Below are 15,110 nucleotides of genomic sequence, written 5' to 3' on the forward strand. Positions count from 1 at the left end.
GACAAATAAATATCCTAAGCAGTGCAATAAAAAAATATGCCTTTTTTGGAAGCATTTCTGGTAAAATAATTGACCGCTTAAAGGGTTAAAGAAAAAGCATTTGGGTGACCATGCTTCATTCAAGTGCTACATCTGTTTTTGAAACAGGAAACAGTAGAGCAATTCTTATTTTATAGAAATGATGTGAAAAATTATTTTATATTTACAGTAGAACCTCCCTTAAGGGACACCTCTATTTAAGGGACATTTTTTCTGGTCCCAGTCCCTTTAAATAGGGTCCTCCATGTATTTGCCTCTAATTAAGGGACAGTCACAGAGAAAAAATAATTTTAAAAAATTATGTACAAGTGCTTAAGAAAGAGTGAATTTACTGGAATTCACCCTTCAATTTTCCTCTAAAAATTAATTGAGGAGAGTTTAACATGAACATATGTTAAAGAAACAAGTATACAGTCGAACCTTGATATCTCGAACCTCCTTATCTCGAAACCCTTGAAGTCACGAAAAAACATTTTTCCCCTGCATTTTCTATAAAAACCCCTATGTATTTTCCATAGTTATCTTGAAATTTATTTTTCAAAACCCTTGATATGTCGAAATTTTTGCACAAAAGCAAGTTTCAGTTGTCGTTTTTCTTGGGCAATTTTTGTAGTGAAACCAGTTCCAGGGACCAGTTTTCATCTCTCTTCTTGGAAACTTTAATTAAGGGATTGAAGCAAGATAATAGAGAAGTGTTGGTATGAAAGGGGTGCTGTGTTTTTCCCAGAGTTTAGAATCTTTGTGCATTTTTCTCGAACATGCTGTCCACTTTGAGGAAAGGGGGTTGATTTTTTGCCAGTCAGATTTCAAGTGAAAACGGAAAATGTGTTCCTCATTTTCATCATTCTGCTTTTTTAACTCCTACAAAATGGCTACTGAAAACTTTTTTGAATGTGGGGAGCTACTAGTTGAAGATAAGGATTTTTAAATTTTTAGGTGAAAAACCAAGTTGAAGTTGTTGTTCATTTCAAAATCTCTTCCTGTGCACTTTCGACAATTATAAAATTTCAAATCTAGCAAAATATTGAAGACTACTTTATTGATCGTAATTCAAAGTGGTCTCATATTACATATATAAATGCATATAGCGTACGTGTGTGTAATTGTGAGAATTTCTAGTGTAATTTTTTCAAAACCTTGATAACTCAAAAACACGATATCTCGAATTTTTTTCCTGTCCCGAGAGATTTGAGATATCGAGGTTGTACTGTATATTGTATTGCATGTTTTGCCCACCTAGATATCTATTCAAGTAGGCTTAGGGGCAAAGGAGAGGGCACAGAAACTGACTAGCTTTTTATATAAAAATTGAAATGTTAACACTAATTGTAATTCACAATGTCTTGCATTGTAAATTACATGACGTGAAAAAATTCATGCAATGAGTTACTTCCAAATAATTGCTTTATGCTGCAAAACTTTGGACTTAACAAATTTTTGACCTAATCATAATTAATGAAATAATAAAAACTTTTTAAAAAATCAATAAGTGTTAATTTTATTTAGTTGTGTATGAAAAATGAAAAGTATTTAGTCTTAAGTGTTAATAGCTTAAGTTCATAACAAAATTATACTGAATTAACACACAGCATATGTTACTGTTAAAGTATGAAATCCGTTATTTTATAGAATATCTAGTTATTTCATGGAATAACTGATTGTATCCGTTAAAACGTAAAACTCTCTTGTATTTCAAGGTTTAACTAGTTATTTCGTAGAATAACGATCTGCTGCTAGGTAAAGTGTAAAATAATCTATATTATAATATCTTGCATGACAAATACATTTACCTTCCATCCCTGTGTTACCCCCAAAATGTTCTTGTAAAACCCAGTGTCTCAACAAAAAATGTTTTTGTTTTAGAAATAATGTTCTTTGTAATTCCAAGTGTCATGTTAGTAATCTTTGTAACAAATGATTTAATGGTACGTTTCCATAAATGCCATTTATACGCTGCATAAATTAGATAAATTGCCTCTTTTTCATTTTAATTGTCTATCATTAGTTTATTTACAGAATACCTAGTTATTTCATTTTGGATAAATTGTTTATTTTAGACTTTAACTGTCACTCCATTAGTTAATTTATAGAATAACTAGTTATTTCATAGGATAGTATCTTTTGAACAATGCTTTGTTATTTTGTGGCAAAATATGTTTTTTTATGGTAAAGAACAATAAGTATGTTTATTTAAGGATTTGTTTTGCTTATTATCCATATTATTGATTCTCTGCACTGCTTTTGGTTCAAGTTCATGCAGATAATTGAGTTTGTACTGTATTTGTCTGGTGGTTTTAGAGATCAATTCCGATTCAAATTGAATCTGCTTAGCGGCTGACTCCTTCACAAAATTTTCTATAAATGTGACCTTTGACAAATTTTATTTGTAAAAACTTCTTTCATCACTTTTAAAATCAATCAATTTGTGTGAAAGTAAAATACAAGTAAAAGAGAAAAAAGAATCTTCCAACTTCCAAGTCATTCCCAATGAAATCAGGAACGCCAAAGGGATCTCAGATTAGATTTGTGATAGCGAAACATGCTCTTTATGATATGACACAGCGTTAGAAATTACTGCTGGACCACTGGTCCCAGACCAGTAAAACCTGCCTCGGACCACCATAAAAAAATAATTGGTGGTCCCTGGGACCACCAACCGCTATCTATTTTTGATCACATTCTTCTAGAAAAAATTCAAAAGCCTAGCCAATGTTTAGCTATTTATTAGTCAAGCAGTTGGTTGACTGCTTTTACAATTAGTTTTTTTCTTTTCCAAAAGTTTTATATAGTTTTAAATCACACATGAACATTTTACTCAATATTTATCCCACTTGGATGGGAAAATAACTTCCTGAAACTAAGTAAAAATGATCAATTTAAATTCAATTTTTTGGTTGCCTATTTTAAGGGTTGTTTAATGGAATTTGTTTTCAGACCGTATACTTGGCAGACTTAAATGTTTATTGCCAGACTTTGCCAAACAAAAATTTTAAATTTTGAAACATTCAAGTACATTAAAAAATCCACATCAGTGGAAAAGGTGCTTATCTGTTTTGGATTGTTATTTAATATTAAGTGTTCACATTGTTATTTAATATTATGTTTACCATTTTGAACAGTTAAGTCTTTTATTTAATGTTTAATCAATGAGCTAAAAATAAAACAGTTATATTTAAGAAAACTTAATAAATGTAATCATCATAAAATGTAAATAATTTTTGATATAAATATATTTAGTGTTTAATTTAAAGCGGACCTATGAGGTTGTTGAGGACCAGTACATATTCATGTTGACTGGTCCGAAGGACCAGTTGGATTTTTTACTGATTTCTAACGCTGTGACAAGATTTTTTTTCACAAAAAAGCACATAAAAGAAAAGTTCCTCTAATTGAGATTTTTTTTTTTCACAAAAAAAAAAAAAAAAGTTACAAAATTTTTTTTAAATTTGAAATGCAGACTTAAAAAATAAAAACCTGGATCGGCCCCTAGACTTGTATTCAAGTTTATATCTACAGAGGATTCCCGTAACTACAATGAACTCCAAGAGACTGGAATTTATTTTTAGCTTTAATAAAATGTAAACAATGTAATGGCAACTAAAAATTTTTTACTTAAAATGAATTTTTCTGAAACACATATTTTATTGCATTGGTATAATTTGTTGCAGGATTTTACTGGACATTTATTTAAATTTATCTCATAAGTTTCTCTGTTGCAGGGTTTTTTGAATCTCAAATGGTCTCGCTGGAAGAGAGTCCTTCTGACCCGAACCATCGCCATTTTCCCCACCCTCTTCATAGCCGTCTACAAAGACATCGATGATCTGAGTGGAATGAATGACCTTCTGAATGCCCTCATGTCACTGCAGCTGCCATTTGCACTTTTACCCACCTTAATTTTCACATCATCAAAAAGTCTCATGGGAGATTTCCAAAATGGAATGTATGTATTAGTTTGTTACACTCCGTAAAAGTGTTTCGATATACAGTGAAATACTTTTAACACGAAAACGCTTAACATGAAAAATCGGTTAACACAAATGATATCACAGTCCAGACAGTGTACATAGCAATTTAATACATTATTTTTCTTTTAACACAAAACAAAATTCGCTTAACACGAAATATTTTTTTTTTCGATCTTCAGTGGCTAGTTTGCAAAAGTCACTGAAGAGTTTATTCAAGGAACAGTTTCGTAGAACTTTCGGGAACCAGTTCCTCTTCATTCACAGCCCCTTTTTTGTTCATGCTTTTGTCTCCATTCAACAGGGATCTTCCATTCCCTCTCCAATGAATATAATCCTTATCTTCTACAGAAAAAGAAATGTCAAGAGTTCGGGGATAAGAAATTCCCAAGCATTTTAACACGCATTTAACACTGTTTGTTAGGTTAGTTGTTGAAACTGTTGAATTTTGCATTAATTTTGGCAAAGATCTAAATTCTGTGGTTCTGTTTGAACTCTTTTTTTTTTTTTCCTGTTTTGCAAGCACAATGACTGAGAAACGGAAGCAAACGGCTATTTCTTTAAAATGAAGATGGACTTGATTAATGCAGTGTATGAAAAATGCAGGACTAAAACAGAAATTTTCAAAGAGTTTGGCATAGCCTATCAATAATAATAAATAACAGGGATCAAATTTTGTCAATGGTTGAGCTGAAGGGAAAACGTATGAGGACTGCAAAACACGAAGATCTGGAAAAAGCTTTGCTGATTTGGTTCAAGCAAGCTTGGTCACAGAATTTAGATGAGCTTTCAAATGGAGAGATGACTAAAGCAATGGATGATCTCGAGCAATTTGTAGAGAATATGACGCTGAAAAAGACAATTAAAAAAAAAAAGATAACTAACATGTTCCCTAAAATACAATAATTTTTTACTTGCATTTTATTCCAATGGATGTCACCTACCAGTTGTTTGAATGGAATTCGAAATAAAATTTGATGGCATTGAAAATATTCGTAAGTATTTTTTTTTATATAAGAAATCTTTAAACGCGAAATTCTTTTAACACGAAAAGATATTTCGGTCCCCTCAGTTTCATGTTAAACGTATTCCACTGTAATAGGTAATTGCAAAAGTATATTCTTCGGGGATGTACTTGCACTCTATTTTTTATCAGAATTTTTAAAAATCTTTTTCGGGAGAGGATTAGGGGTTTCCCAATTGGAAGTTACGGAAGGTCACTGCGACTTCCCAAAAATTTCCCTATTCTGCAAATTTTGTCTGTTGATTCAACGAAGTTGGAAATATCAGTGCAAAATTGCCGTTTTTTAAAAATTAAAATAAAAAGAAAAATGCGTTTCTTATTAGTCCTGTTGAAATATCTATAATCCCACTTTAATTGGTTAAAGCAAACTTGGATCAATAACGTTTTGCTATTGGTCAAGGCTTACTTGAAATTCTCTCCGAAGTTCGAAATTTTCTTAAGTTAATCCTTTTCTTTTGTCTATATTTTATTTATTTATCTTTCATTGGTTGGTTTACATTACATGCATATTAATTGGTTAGCTTACTAATCCTGGGCTAAACTATAAATAGTTTATGTGCTTATTCTGCTTTGGCTCTTTGGTTATTAAGTATTACATATTTTGTCATTGTTTATGTAGATAGTTTCTTCAACATTAATAAATGTGTTTTCGATCCACGACATGATAATCATTTAATATTCTCAACAAGTCCAACAGTTGAGTGCGTATTTGTATTTTATCATTCTCACAAGCACACACAGTAAAATTCAGAGTTTCATTCCACAAATTGAAAAAATGTCCCTTCCCAAAAATTGCGGTTTTATCCATTGGTTTCGTACTAATGTCAAATAAAAAAATGTAGTTATCTATCTATCTTTATCTATCTGTATATCATAAAAAAATATATAAAATTTGTATAATTGGGCGCCAGTGCTTTGACTTTTCAGAGCTGGTGAAAATCTTGAAACTGCCACCCTAAACTATCTTCTTTCAAGTTTTTGTATGGTTTTGTATGAAGTTCCAATAAAAATAGAATCAGGGTGATTCCCTCCCCCCACCCCCCAAGAAGTTATCACCAGGGGCAATTGGCCCCGGCTTGCTCCTTCCAAGATCTGTCACTGGGGAGGTAAAATATCTGTGCTTCTCTGAAAAACTTGTAATGTGTTTCTTCAAGCTGGAAAATTATATAAAATTTAAAATTTAAGAAGGAATGAAAAGTAAATGAATAGGTATTGATTAATGAATAATACTGTATAACAAGAAAGAATTGAAGTATTCTAGCTAAGCCAGTGCAGTACTAAAAATAGACCATTCGATAGTTGAAGTTATTCTTGGGTGAATGGCAGGGGTGATTCTGTACCAGTATTTTAACAAATTTCCAAAATAAAACTAGAACTGCAGTCACATTGTACATTAACTATAATTTTATGTTTTTTTTTAAGTCCAAAGTGCAGGTATAATTTGGTTCCTGCTATAGGAAGGGCTGCCTCTGGTGGTTTTAAAGAGATATTGTTTACTTGCCAAAAAAGAAAATCAATAAGGGGAGTAGGGTGGTTCAAAAAACCTTTTTTTCAGCTAGAGTCCAAGACACACCCTATTTTTTTTACACTTACTAACAGTATTATACACACACATATGCGCCTACACAAACACACACGCTTACTCATACACACACACGTTCGTGATTGCAAAAAACATAATTTGAATTCAAGATGCAAAAAATTCAAATGAATATATTTTTTTTACTTTCTAATATTATTATGATGTAAAAGTTTTAGCTTCTTACTCAAATTTTAAGACGGTGCTCAACGACCCCTTCATTTAACATTAGCCGTAGCATAGAAACTGCCACAAATTGAGAAATATTTAATTTCCCCAGCCACTTTTTTGTAAATAATTGTTTTTTGCAATGTATATGCATATTTCTAGTTTATATTATAATATGTAGCATTGTTTTTTCAGTTCAATGTGTTTTTTTAACCCCCCTCCCATGCTATTGAAGTTTGGGGGAGGGGGTTGAGCATCCTCTTTCAGTTGAAATAGGAAGCTAAAATTCTTCCAGTATATTTTTAGCCACGAGTCTAAAAATATTGAGGGGTGTCCCGGTATCTAGGAGAAACCTTTTTTTTTTTTAAATGTGTTTTTGAACCACCCTAAAGGGGAGTCTATGTGGTTTAAGCAAAAAAGAATCCAGATGAAAGAATTTTGAATTATTGAGGTTCTGCTGTATTTAGTTATTGTACACAGTGATTTAAAAAAAAAAAGGTAGGGTTTCATAAGGCTATCAGTTTAGAAATGTTGGATCTACATCTCTTTGGAACAGCTTAAATGAAACAATGAGGTGTAAAGTTTTGATTGGCTACTGCTAGATGTCTCTGCATGCTATTGTATGTGTCCCAGTTATTTTTTATTCAATTTCTCAAAATGGCAATCAAGGAAGAGATGATGTAGCCCTTTATAAATGGCTCTTGGTCACCGGACCTAACACCATGTGCATTTTTTCTGTGGGGATATGTAAAGGATATTGTATTTACACTTCTCCTTTCTCGCTAATCTTGACATTCTGAAAAATTAGATCACTGCAGCCAATGCTTTTGTGACTATCTAAATGCTACCAATGTGTATGACAGGAGTTTAAGTACAGGTGGGGTATCGTGCCGGCATCAGGAGAGGGGGAACATAAAACATTTTCAACAGGGCCAGCTCTAGTAGTTTTCCACTCTGGCGATATTGACAAGTGTCGCCTCTTCTCAATAATACATATATATTTATATTAAATCATTCAAGCATACTCTCCCATATTTAAGCTCCAAATTAAGCTCCAAAGAAAAAAAAAACTTTGAGCACAATTTGAGCTTTTCATTTTGTTGAGCAATCACGATTGCTTATTGTTATCACTTCACTGGTTTTGAGGTCATATCATTTTATTTTCCCACCAGCACTCTCTGCAGCATCACTGTCGACCAGCTCCTCATGATGCTGCTCCTCTAGCGAAAGCCATCTCCAGGTTGCATCCATATCCTACACTTACACGCATACATTCACGAACGTACAAACAAACACATACACACACATACACAAACACATACACACGCATACATAAAGACACCTACACATACACACACAACTACCCGCACACTCATGCCTGCACACAGACACAAACACATATGCCTACACACATACCACACATACACATTCCCCACCACACACACAAACACTCATACACACAACTACCCACACACTCATACCTGCACAGAGACACAAACACACACGCCTACATACACACACACACACTCGTGATTGCGGAAAACATAATTTGAATTCCAGATGTCAAAATTCAAATTAATTTTTAATTTTTTTTCTTTTTTTGCTACCTTACACTTTGCCATCATGAAATTTGTTGCCTTAGGCGATGGCAGAGGTTGCCTGCCCTAGGAGCCAGGCCCGATCTTCACAATGAAAACACTTAAATCAGAATGATTTAAGTGTGTAAAAAATTTCGTTTTCGTACTATTTTTGTTCTTAAAAATATGCACGTTTGAAAGCCCCCCATTCTTTTTGAATCACCTTCCATGGTGTGAAATATTGTTTATGTTACCCTTAAAGTTTGAAATCTGTTATTTTATAGAATACCTAGTTATTTCATGGAATAACTAATCGTGTCCATTAAAGTGTAAAACTCTCTTGTATTTCATGGTTTAACTAGTTATTTCATGGAATAACGATCTGCTGCTGGTTAAAGTGTAAAATAATCTATATCATAACATGTTGCACAATAAATACATTTACCTTCTACCCCTATGTTACCCCCAAAATGTTCGTGTAAAACCCAGTGTCTCAACAAAAAATGTTTTTGTTTTAGAAATAATGTTCTTTGTAATTCCAAGTGTCATTTTAGTAATCCTTGTTGTAGCAAATGATTTTATGGTACGTTTCCGTAAATACCATTTATACGCTGCATAAATTAGATAAATTGCTTCTTTTTCATTTTAATTGTCTATCATTAGTTTATTTATAGAATACCTATATATATAGTTATTTCAGTTTAGATAAATTGTTTATTTTACACTTTAAATGTCTCTCATTAGGAAGTTATTGAATACCTAGTTATTTCATAGAATAACTAGTTAAAGTGTCAAATTAATAACATATTACACACTTTAATGGACATGATCAGTTATTTCATGGTATTCTATAAAATAACTGCATTATATATTTTAACGGTAACATATACGTTTAGTAGAGAGAATGCATTTAATGTTCCATTTTTCTTTTCCAGAGCTAGTAAAGTGATCAGTGTTTTACTTGCGATGGTTGTGATTGGCATAAATCTGTACTTTGTGGACCAGTTTGCCCAAGAAAAATTGCCAGATCATTGGGCAGTATATTTTGGTTTAGTTATTCTAATGGCGTTTTATCTCTGCTTTGTTTTATATTTGGTAAGTAACTTTATTTTTCTTGTAAGTACATTATTGTCAGTAGTCTTTAGGCTGCTGTTTTAATAGTTTATTCCTAAACACTAAAATTACGGCCATCTTCGTATACCTAGAAATATGGCATTGGTCATTTTACAGTCTAAGAAGAAATATCCATAGTTCCTTATATAATGTTATATATTTGTAAAAATTAGTTAAAAATAAACATATTCATAACAAATTTAGTTTATTTAAAGGATTTAGATTTTTTGAGGCTATATTTTAAAGTATTTAAAAAAAAGTTTAAAATATAATTAAAATAGCTAGCTCTGTTTCAGTTGCATTTCAAAAACTAGCGGCGATTGCTCCCTTTTTTGTGCGCAAAAACATAATGAATGCTACAAGTTCTTGCTCCTAGAGGCATTTTTGAGTTTCTGCTCTGTTTCAGCATCAGGAAATGTATTTGTTTCTTTTTTTTTCTCAGATGGGTCAATATGACACCTGCTGACACTTAAGTATGACCTTTTAGTTTACAAGTAAACATTATTGTAACGGATCCGGCGCGACTTCCAACTTTCTTTGAAAGGACGACACAGTTCTTGAGAAAAACACAGGAAATTTATTTACGCTATGTACAGGAAAGATCGTCAACAACTGCTAAATTAATCATCAGCAATTAAGCAAATATCACTCAACACCGTAAACTCAACGGTTACACACGTATTTACATTCAAATACGCGAAACAAAACAGCGAAATGCCTCGCAATAAACAGAGCTAATACACAGAGCAAAATAAATGCTCTCAGCCCAACAGTTCAGACGAGACTGACTTTTTATCATGCGGCGGCTATTTATTAACATCGAAAAGTTTCCACGATATTTGAAATGCTTCTCGAAAATCGTAGCGTAGACCGTTATCTTATTTTTTTCCAGTCAGAAATGAGGGGGCCGTATACTTCAGCCGAATGTATGGGGGGGGGGGGGGTGTATATTCATTACAAGAAACTATTTACAGGATTTGTAACATTATGTAGGTTGTTAACTTGTTACTTCTTTAGTTTATGTTTAAAAAAAAATATTTTATTGAAATCCTTATGTTATTACACAGAGTGATTTAGGATAAATCAATCAATGACTAAGCTTTTTATGAAAATAAGGAGGAGTAGTTAGCAAAAAAAGTTTGCTTGAGGTCAAAATGACCTTTTCCGTAATTCTAGTGTTAAATTAGATTTGAAAAACTGATCATGTCTCAATTCATGTCTGTTTTTCCTTTAAGATAATTTTAATAGATTGCATTTTTAGTAACCTTTGCTGAAGTAAAAACTGAGAAGTGTTAGTAAAAACTAAGAAAATAAAACAATAAATAAGTAAATTAAAAGAAATATAGATTTTTAAATGAAACACATTCTTGTATAAATAAGTCTGCCTTTGGTTAGTGCACTAAAATTTAAATTCTGATGCTTTTGGTATTGAAAAAATATTTCATCAAGTTTTCTTACTGAAGATTATTTTTTTAAAAAACATCATTAATTCCTTTGGGCTGTTGTTGAACTTGATAAGAATTCTGTGTTTCTAGGATGCTGTTACATTGTATGATTTTACAGTCAAAAATTAAAATGAATCATTAATTACTTTCTTCTATATCTAATATATAGAAGAAAGTATTGGATTCGTGCAAATTTTCGAATTTCGAATTTCGACGGATTCGAACGTTTTGAGGTGTGCTGAGTCCATTTCGACTATTTTTTGGAAAATGTCTGTCTGTCTGTGTGTGACCAGTTTTTTGTGGCCGCTCTTAAGCAAAAACTACCGCATGAAATCGAACGAAATTTGGTACACATATGTGCCCCTATGTGAACTTGTGCCCATTGGTTTTTGGCGCGAATTCCTCCAAGGGGGGTGGAGCAATGGGACGTTTTTCGAGTTACGCGTGCTTGCTATTCCTCAGGAAGTAACTGGCGGAATCAAACAAAATTTGGTCCATATGTTGCCCCTAACAGGAGCAGGTGCTGATTCAATTTCGGTATCAATAGCTCAAACGGGGTTGAGTTATAGAACGTTTTTTGTCGTCAATTGTGACTGCTGTATCTCAAGAAATAACGAACGGTATCAAACAAAATTTTTTTTGACAAGTAGCCCTTAGTGGGTATAAGAGTTGATTTTATTTTGGTGTCAACATCTAAAAAGGGGGGGTAGCGCAATCTCCCATTCTTTTTTTCCATTGTGAGTGCCCTATCTCAAGAAGTAATGCTACGTTCTGGTTGAAATTTGGAATATATGTGAATCCATATGTAAACAGGCTTTGGTTCAATTTTGACTCCAATCACTCCAAGAGGTGTTGATTTTTTTTTTTTTTTTTTTTGCGAATAAAAATATTTTTATTAATGCAACAATAAGAAAGATAAATCGTAATAGATTGTCGTCTGCGTATTTCTCGTGATTTTAAATGTATGGAAATGATCGGAAATATTATCTCAATGATTTAAAATTTTTAACTGTTGCCATCTTATGTTTGTTAATAAATAAAATATTTGTAATTAATTCAAGTAAGGCTTTTAAAATAACTTCCAATTTTCGCTCTTTGTTTTGTTTTTACAATAATTCAGACATTGGGATGGTCGTCAAGTTTTTGCATGTGTCATTTAATTTTTGTTAGGAATATTGCTTCCTCGTCAAGCATGGGGAGGGATCAGAAAAAGGAAAAATATAGAAGAAAGTTTCGTTTTGGCCACAACATACTAGTTTTGTAAATTGCATGGTTGGTAAACAATCCATTGAATGGTGAACATGAAACTTGTTCCTTTCTCAGAAAAAAAAGAGAGAAAACTATACTGCTCAGCATGGGAAATAAGTATTTCATTTTTAGGAGCATTAATGCTCCTCAAATATTGATATTGAGGAGCAATTCTGTAAAGATGAGGAACAATTTTATGATATTTGCCAAATTTCATTTCCAAGAAGAAAACAAATATATTTTTAAGAAATGTGAAATCTAATGTGTGCATTAAAAAAGTTTTGAACAATGACTTCAATTACAAATCACTTATCTTTTACAAAATAGAAGGACTGGTGTAAGTAGGAACTGGTACAAATACAAGAATATTTAGGGTTTGAAAATTTCAAAAAATTAAAAATTATACCTTAAAAACAATTTCAACCATTTGCACCCTGTTTATTAATAAAACTAAAATTAAAAAAAAAAGTATTTTTTCAAAAATAAAATTTATTTTTTTTCATCGCATTATATCGTGTTTCATACATTTTGAATTGCAAACTGCAATGCAATACCCCTTATTCCTACACTGATATTGCTCGAAAAAAATTGGGGAGCCAGCATAAAAATGTAGAAACCATTGTACAATAGCCATGGGCATAAGATGGAGAATACTGGGGCTTATGCCCCAGTATAGAAGCAAAAAGTTAAACAATTAAAAATTTATGAGTACCTCTTTTAGTTACTTTGGTTATTATTCACATAAAAGTCTCTAATTTTATTTTACAAAATTGCTCCTGCTTGACTTTATTCTTACAAATTAAATATCTTTAGCTGAAAACTCTGATATTCTCACCCACCGTTAAAAAGGAATCTGTATACAATCCTTCTTTTTTTAATTGCAGGCACTTTGTTTGATTTATGTCTTGGGTGGTAGAAGAGTTGCTCACATTCCTGTAAGTATATCATCAAGTTTATTCTTTTTTCAGTGCTATAGGGTAGACCAGGACACGTTTACACAGTGCCTTTTTCAAAAAACAAATTATAACTGGAGAGCCAACAGTCATAACATATTGATGCTGCTCCCTAGCAAATATCCTCACAAGTTTTTGTGCATCAGTCGAGCTTCGGTCTAGCATGCAGAAAGAATAATATGTTTTTTACCAAGTAGAGTAAATTTTGAGTTGAATGTTTTAAAGCTTACTGTGAATAAATAATACTTAGTTAAGAAAGAAGAAATATATGAAAATTAGCACAATTTTATCCTTTTTTGAGAATTGTATTATTTGTATGAACTGTAATGTTGTTAAATTTTTTTGCATGTTAAAAACAAATCAAAATTTGGTGGCGGGGCAAGTTTAAGCGTTGACGTCTAAGAACCTTCACGCACGTTCTTATCGTGTCTTACTTCTAAACGTGCCCTGACGCTTTTTTCACTTCGGACTGTCTCGGAACGTTTTAGTATTTTCAGGCTATTTAGTTTTGAATTTCACCATTTAATTTTCAATTCAGTTACAAATTTGTATCTTAAAGCTTATAATCATATAGTGCTGCCTTCATGCTCATTCAGCTTTTACTTTATGCACTATTTAGTCTGTAATAAATTTGCTTTATTTTAGCGATGGTAAGACATTATGTTCAAAACACTAACAGAACCATGTCAGGTGTCAGAATAAATATGCGTAAACGTGCCCCGTGTCTGGGGCAAGTTTACGCAACCGACTTGGACTCAAAGATATTTTTTTTTACTGTTTAAAACACAAACTTGAGCAAAAACTGAATATACCAGTTTCGACCCCAATAACTGCTTTATAACACTGCAATATCCAAAATTTTTCTTAAGTAAACACATAAAAATTAGGAAATTCATTGAAAAAAATCCGCGTAAACGTGCCTTGGTCTATCCTACAGTATACAGGGTTCGTACGGGTCATGGAAATCCTGGAAAGTCATGGGGAAAAAAAAATAACAGAATTTCAGACCTGGAAAAGTCATGGAAAATTGAAATTTTTATTGAAAGTCATGGAAATTTATATCAAGTCATGGAAAAATGTCCTGGATAAAGAGAAAGGAACAGTATCTAAATGAGCTTTAGAAATCTTGAGTGATTTAGCAGTATAGCACATAAAAGCTATTAAAAGTGGAAAATTGAACAATCCAAAAATAAAATCTTAATTTTGAAATCTCATTGCATCCACTTCTGTCGCAACCGCTTGCCATTTTTTGCGATGTGATTTTACTGCCTGGACATCACTTATTTTGAATTTCCTGTTATTCTCAACATTTCTTATGTTTCATATTCTGTAGTAGCAAAATTTCACGTTCTTAGTTTTGCCACGCCCACTCAAAAAAAAAATAATAAAAAAGCAATTCAATTGCATGCGAGATCGATTGCATCACTTGTAAGAACTTTATTATTAAATTTATCAGAGTTTATTTTAATTTGTTGAATATTTTAGAAAATAACGATCTTAAGTCAAGCGATAGAATACAGAAAAATTTCTCTATTCTCTTCGTGTAACAAGGTCATTAAAATTTTCATTGAAGTCATGAAAAAGTCTTGGAAAAGTCATGGAATTTTTTCATCCAAATAGAGTATGAACCCTGAGTATAGTATGCTGGGACTTTTAACAAGAACAGGCAAAAAAACTTCAATATAGACTAGATTTCTAAGTTGGCAGTTACGTGCAGTTAGGGGGGGGGGGGAGGGGCAGGAGCAAGTGCAGACCCAGCTCCTGATTTTAGAGGATTTCATTTTCGGAAAGGTGGGAAGATCATAAGTGCAATATTTAGGTAAAATAGGGATCTGGGACAATTGTTTTGAAATATAACTCAGCATAATGCAGCTTTTGGCTAGATTTGGAGGCTTAAGGGGGAGTCATGACCCCCTGAAATCTCCCTTCTATCCGTACATTGTCAGGAGGAACATGCCAGTAAAATTCTATCGAATGACTTCATCCGAAAGCTCACTTT

The 15,110-nt window shown here is 32.4% G+C and overlaps 1 protein-coding gene across 1 annotated transcript in view; it reads left to right on the forward strand.

Annotated features, from left to right (window-relative positions):
• The window catches only part of LOC129223340 (natural resistance-associated macrophage protein 2-like), a gene marked incomplete at its 3' end in the record, with an annotated part of 59,722 nt that extends 46,629 nt beyond the window's left edge, over positions 1 to 13,093 (forward strand). The window contains 3 exon segments of the mRNA XM_054857907.1: positions 3,759 to 3,982; positions 9,288 to 9,447; positions 13,043 to 13,093. Coding sequence (XP_054713882.1) covers positions 3,759 to 3,982; positions 9,288 to 9,447; positions 13,043 to 13,093 — 435 coding nt within the window.
• Positions 13,094 to 15,110: the final 2,017 nt, after the last annotated feature.

The sequence above is a fragment of the Uloborus diversus genome, chromosome 5 (assembly GCF_026930045.1).
Source record: "Uloborus diversus isolate 005 chromosome 5, Udiv.v.3.1, whole genome shotgun sequence".
In the NCBI taxonomy this organism is placed as follows: Eukaryota; Metazoa; Arthropoda; class Arachnida; order Araneae; family Uloboridae; genus Uloborus; species Uloborus diversus.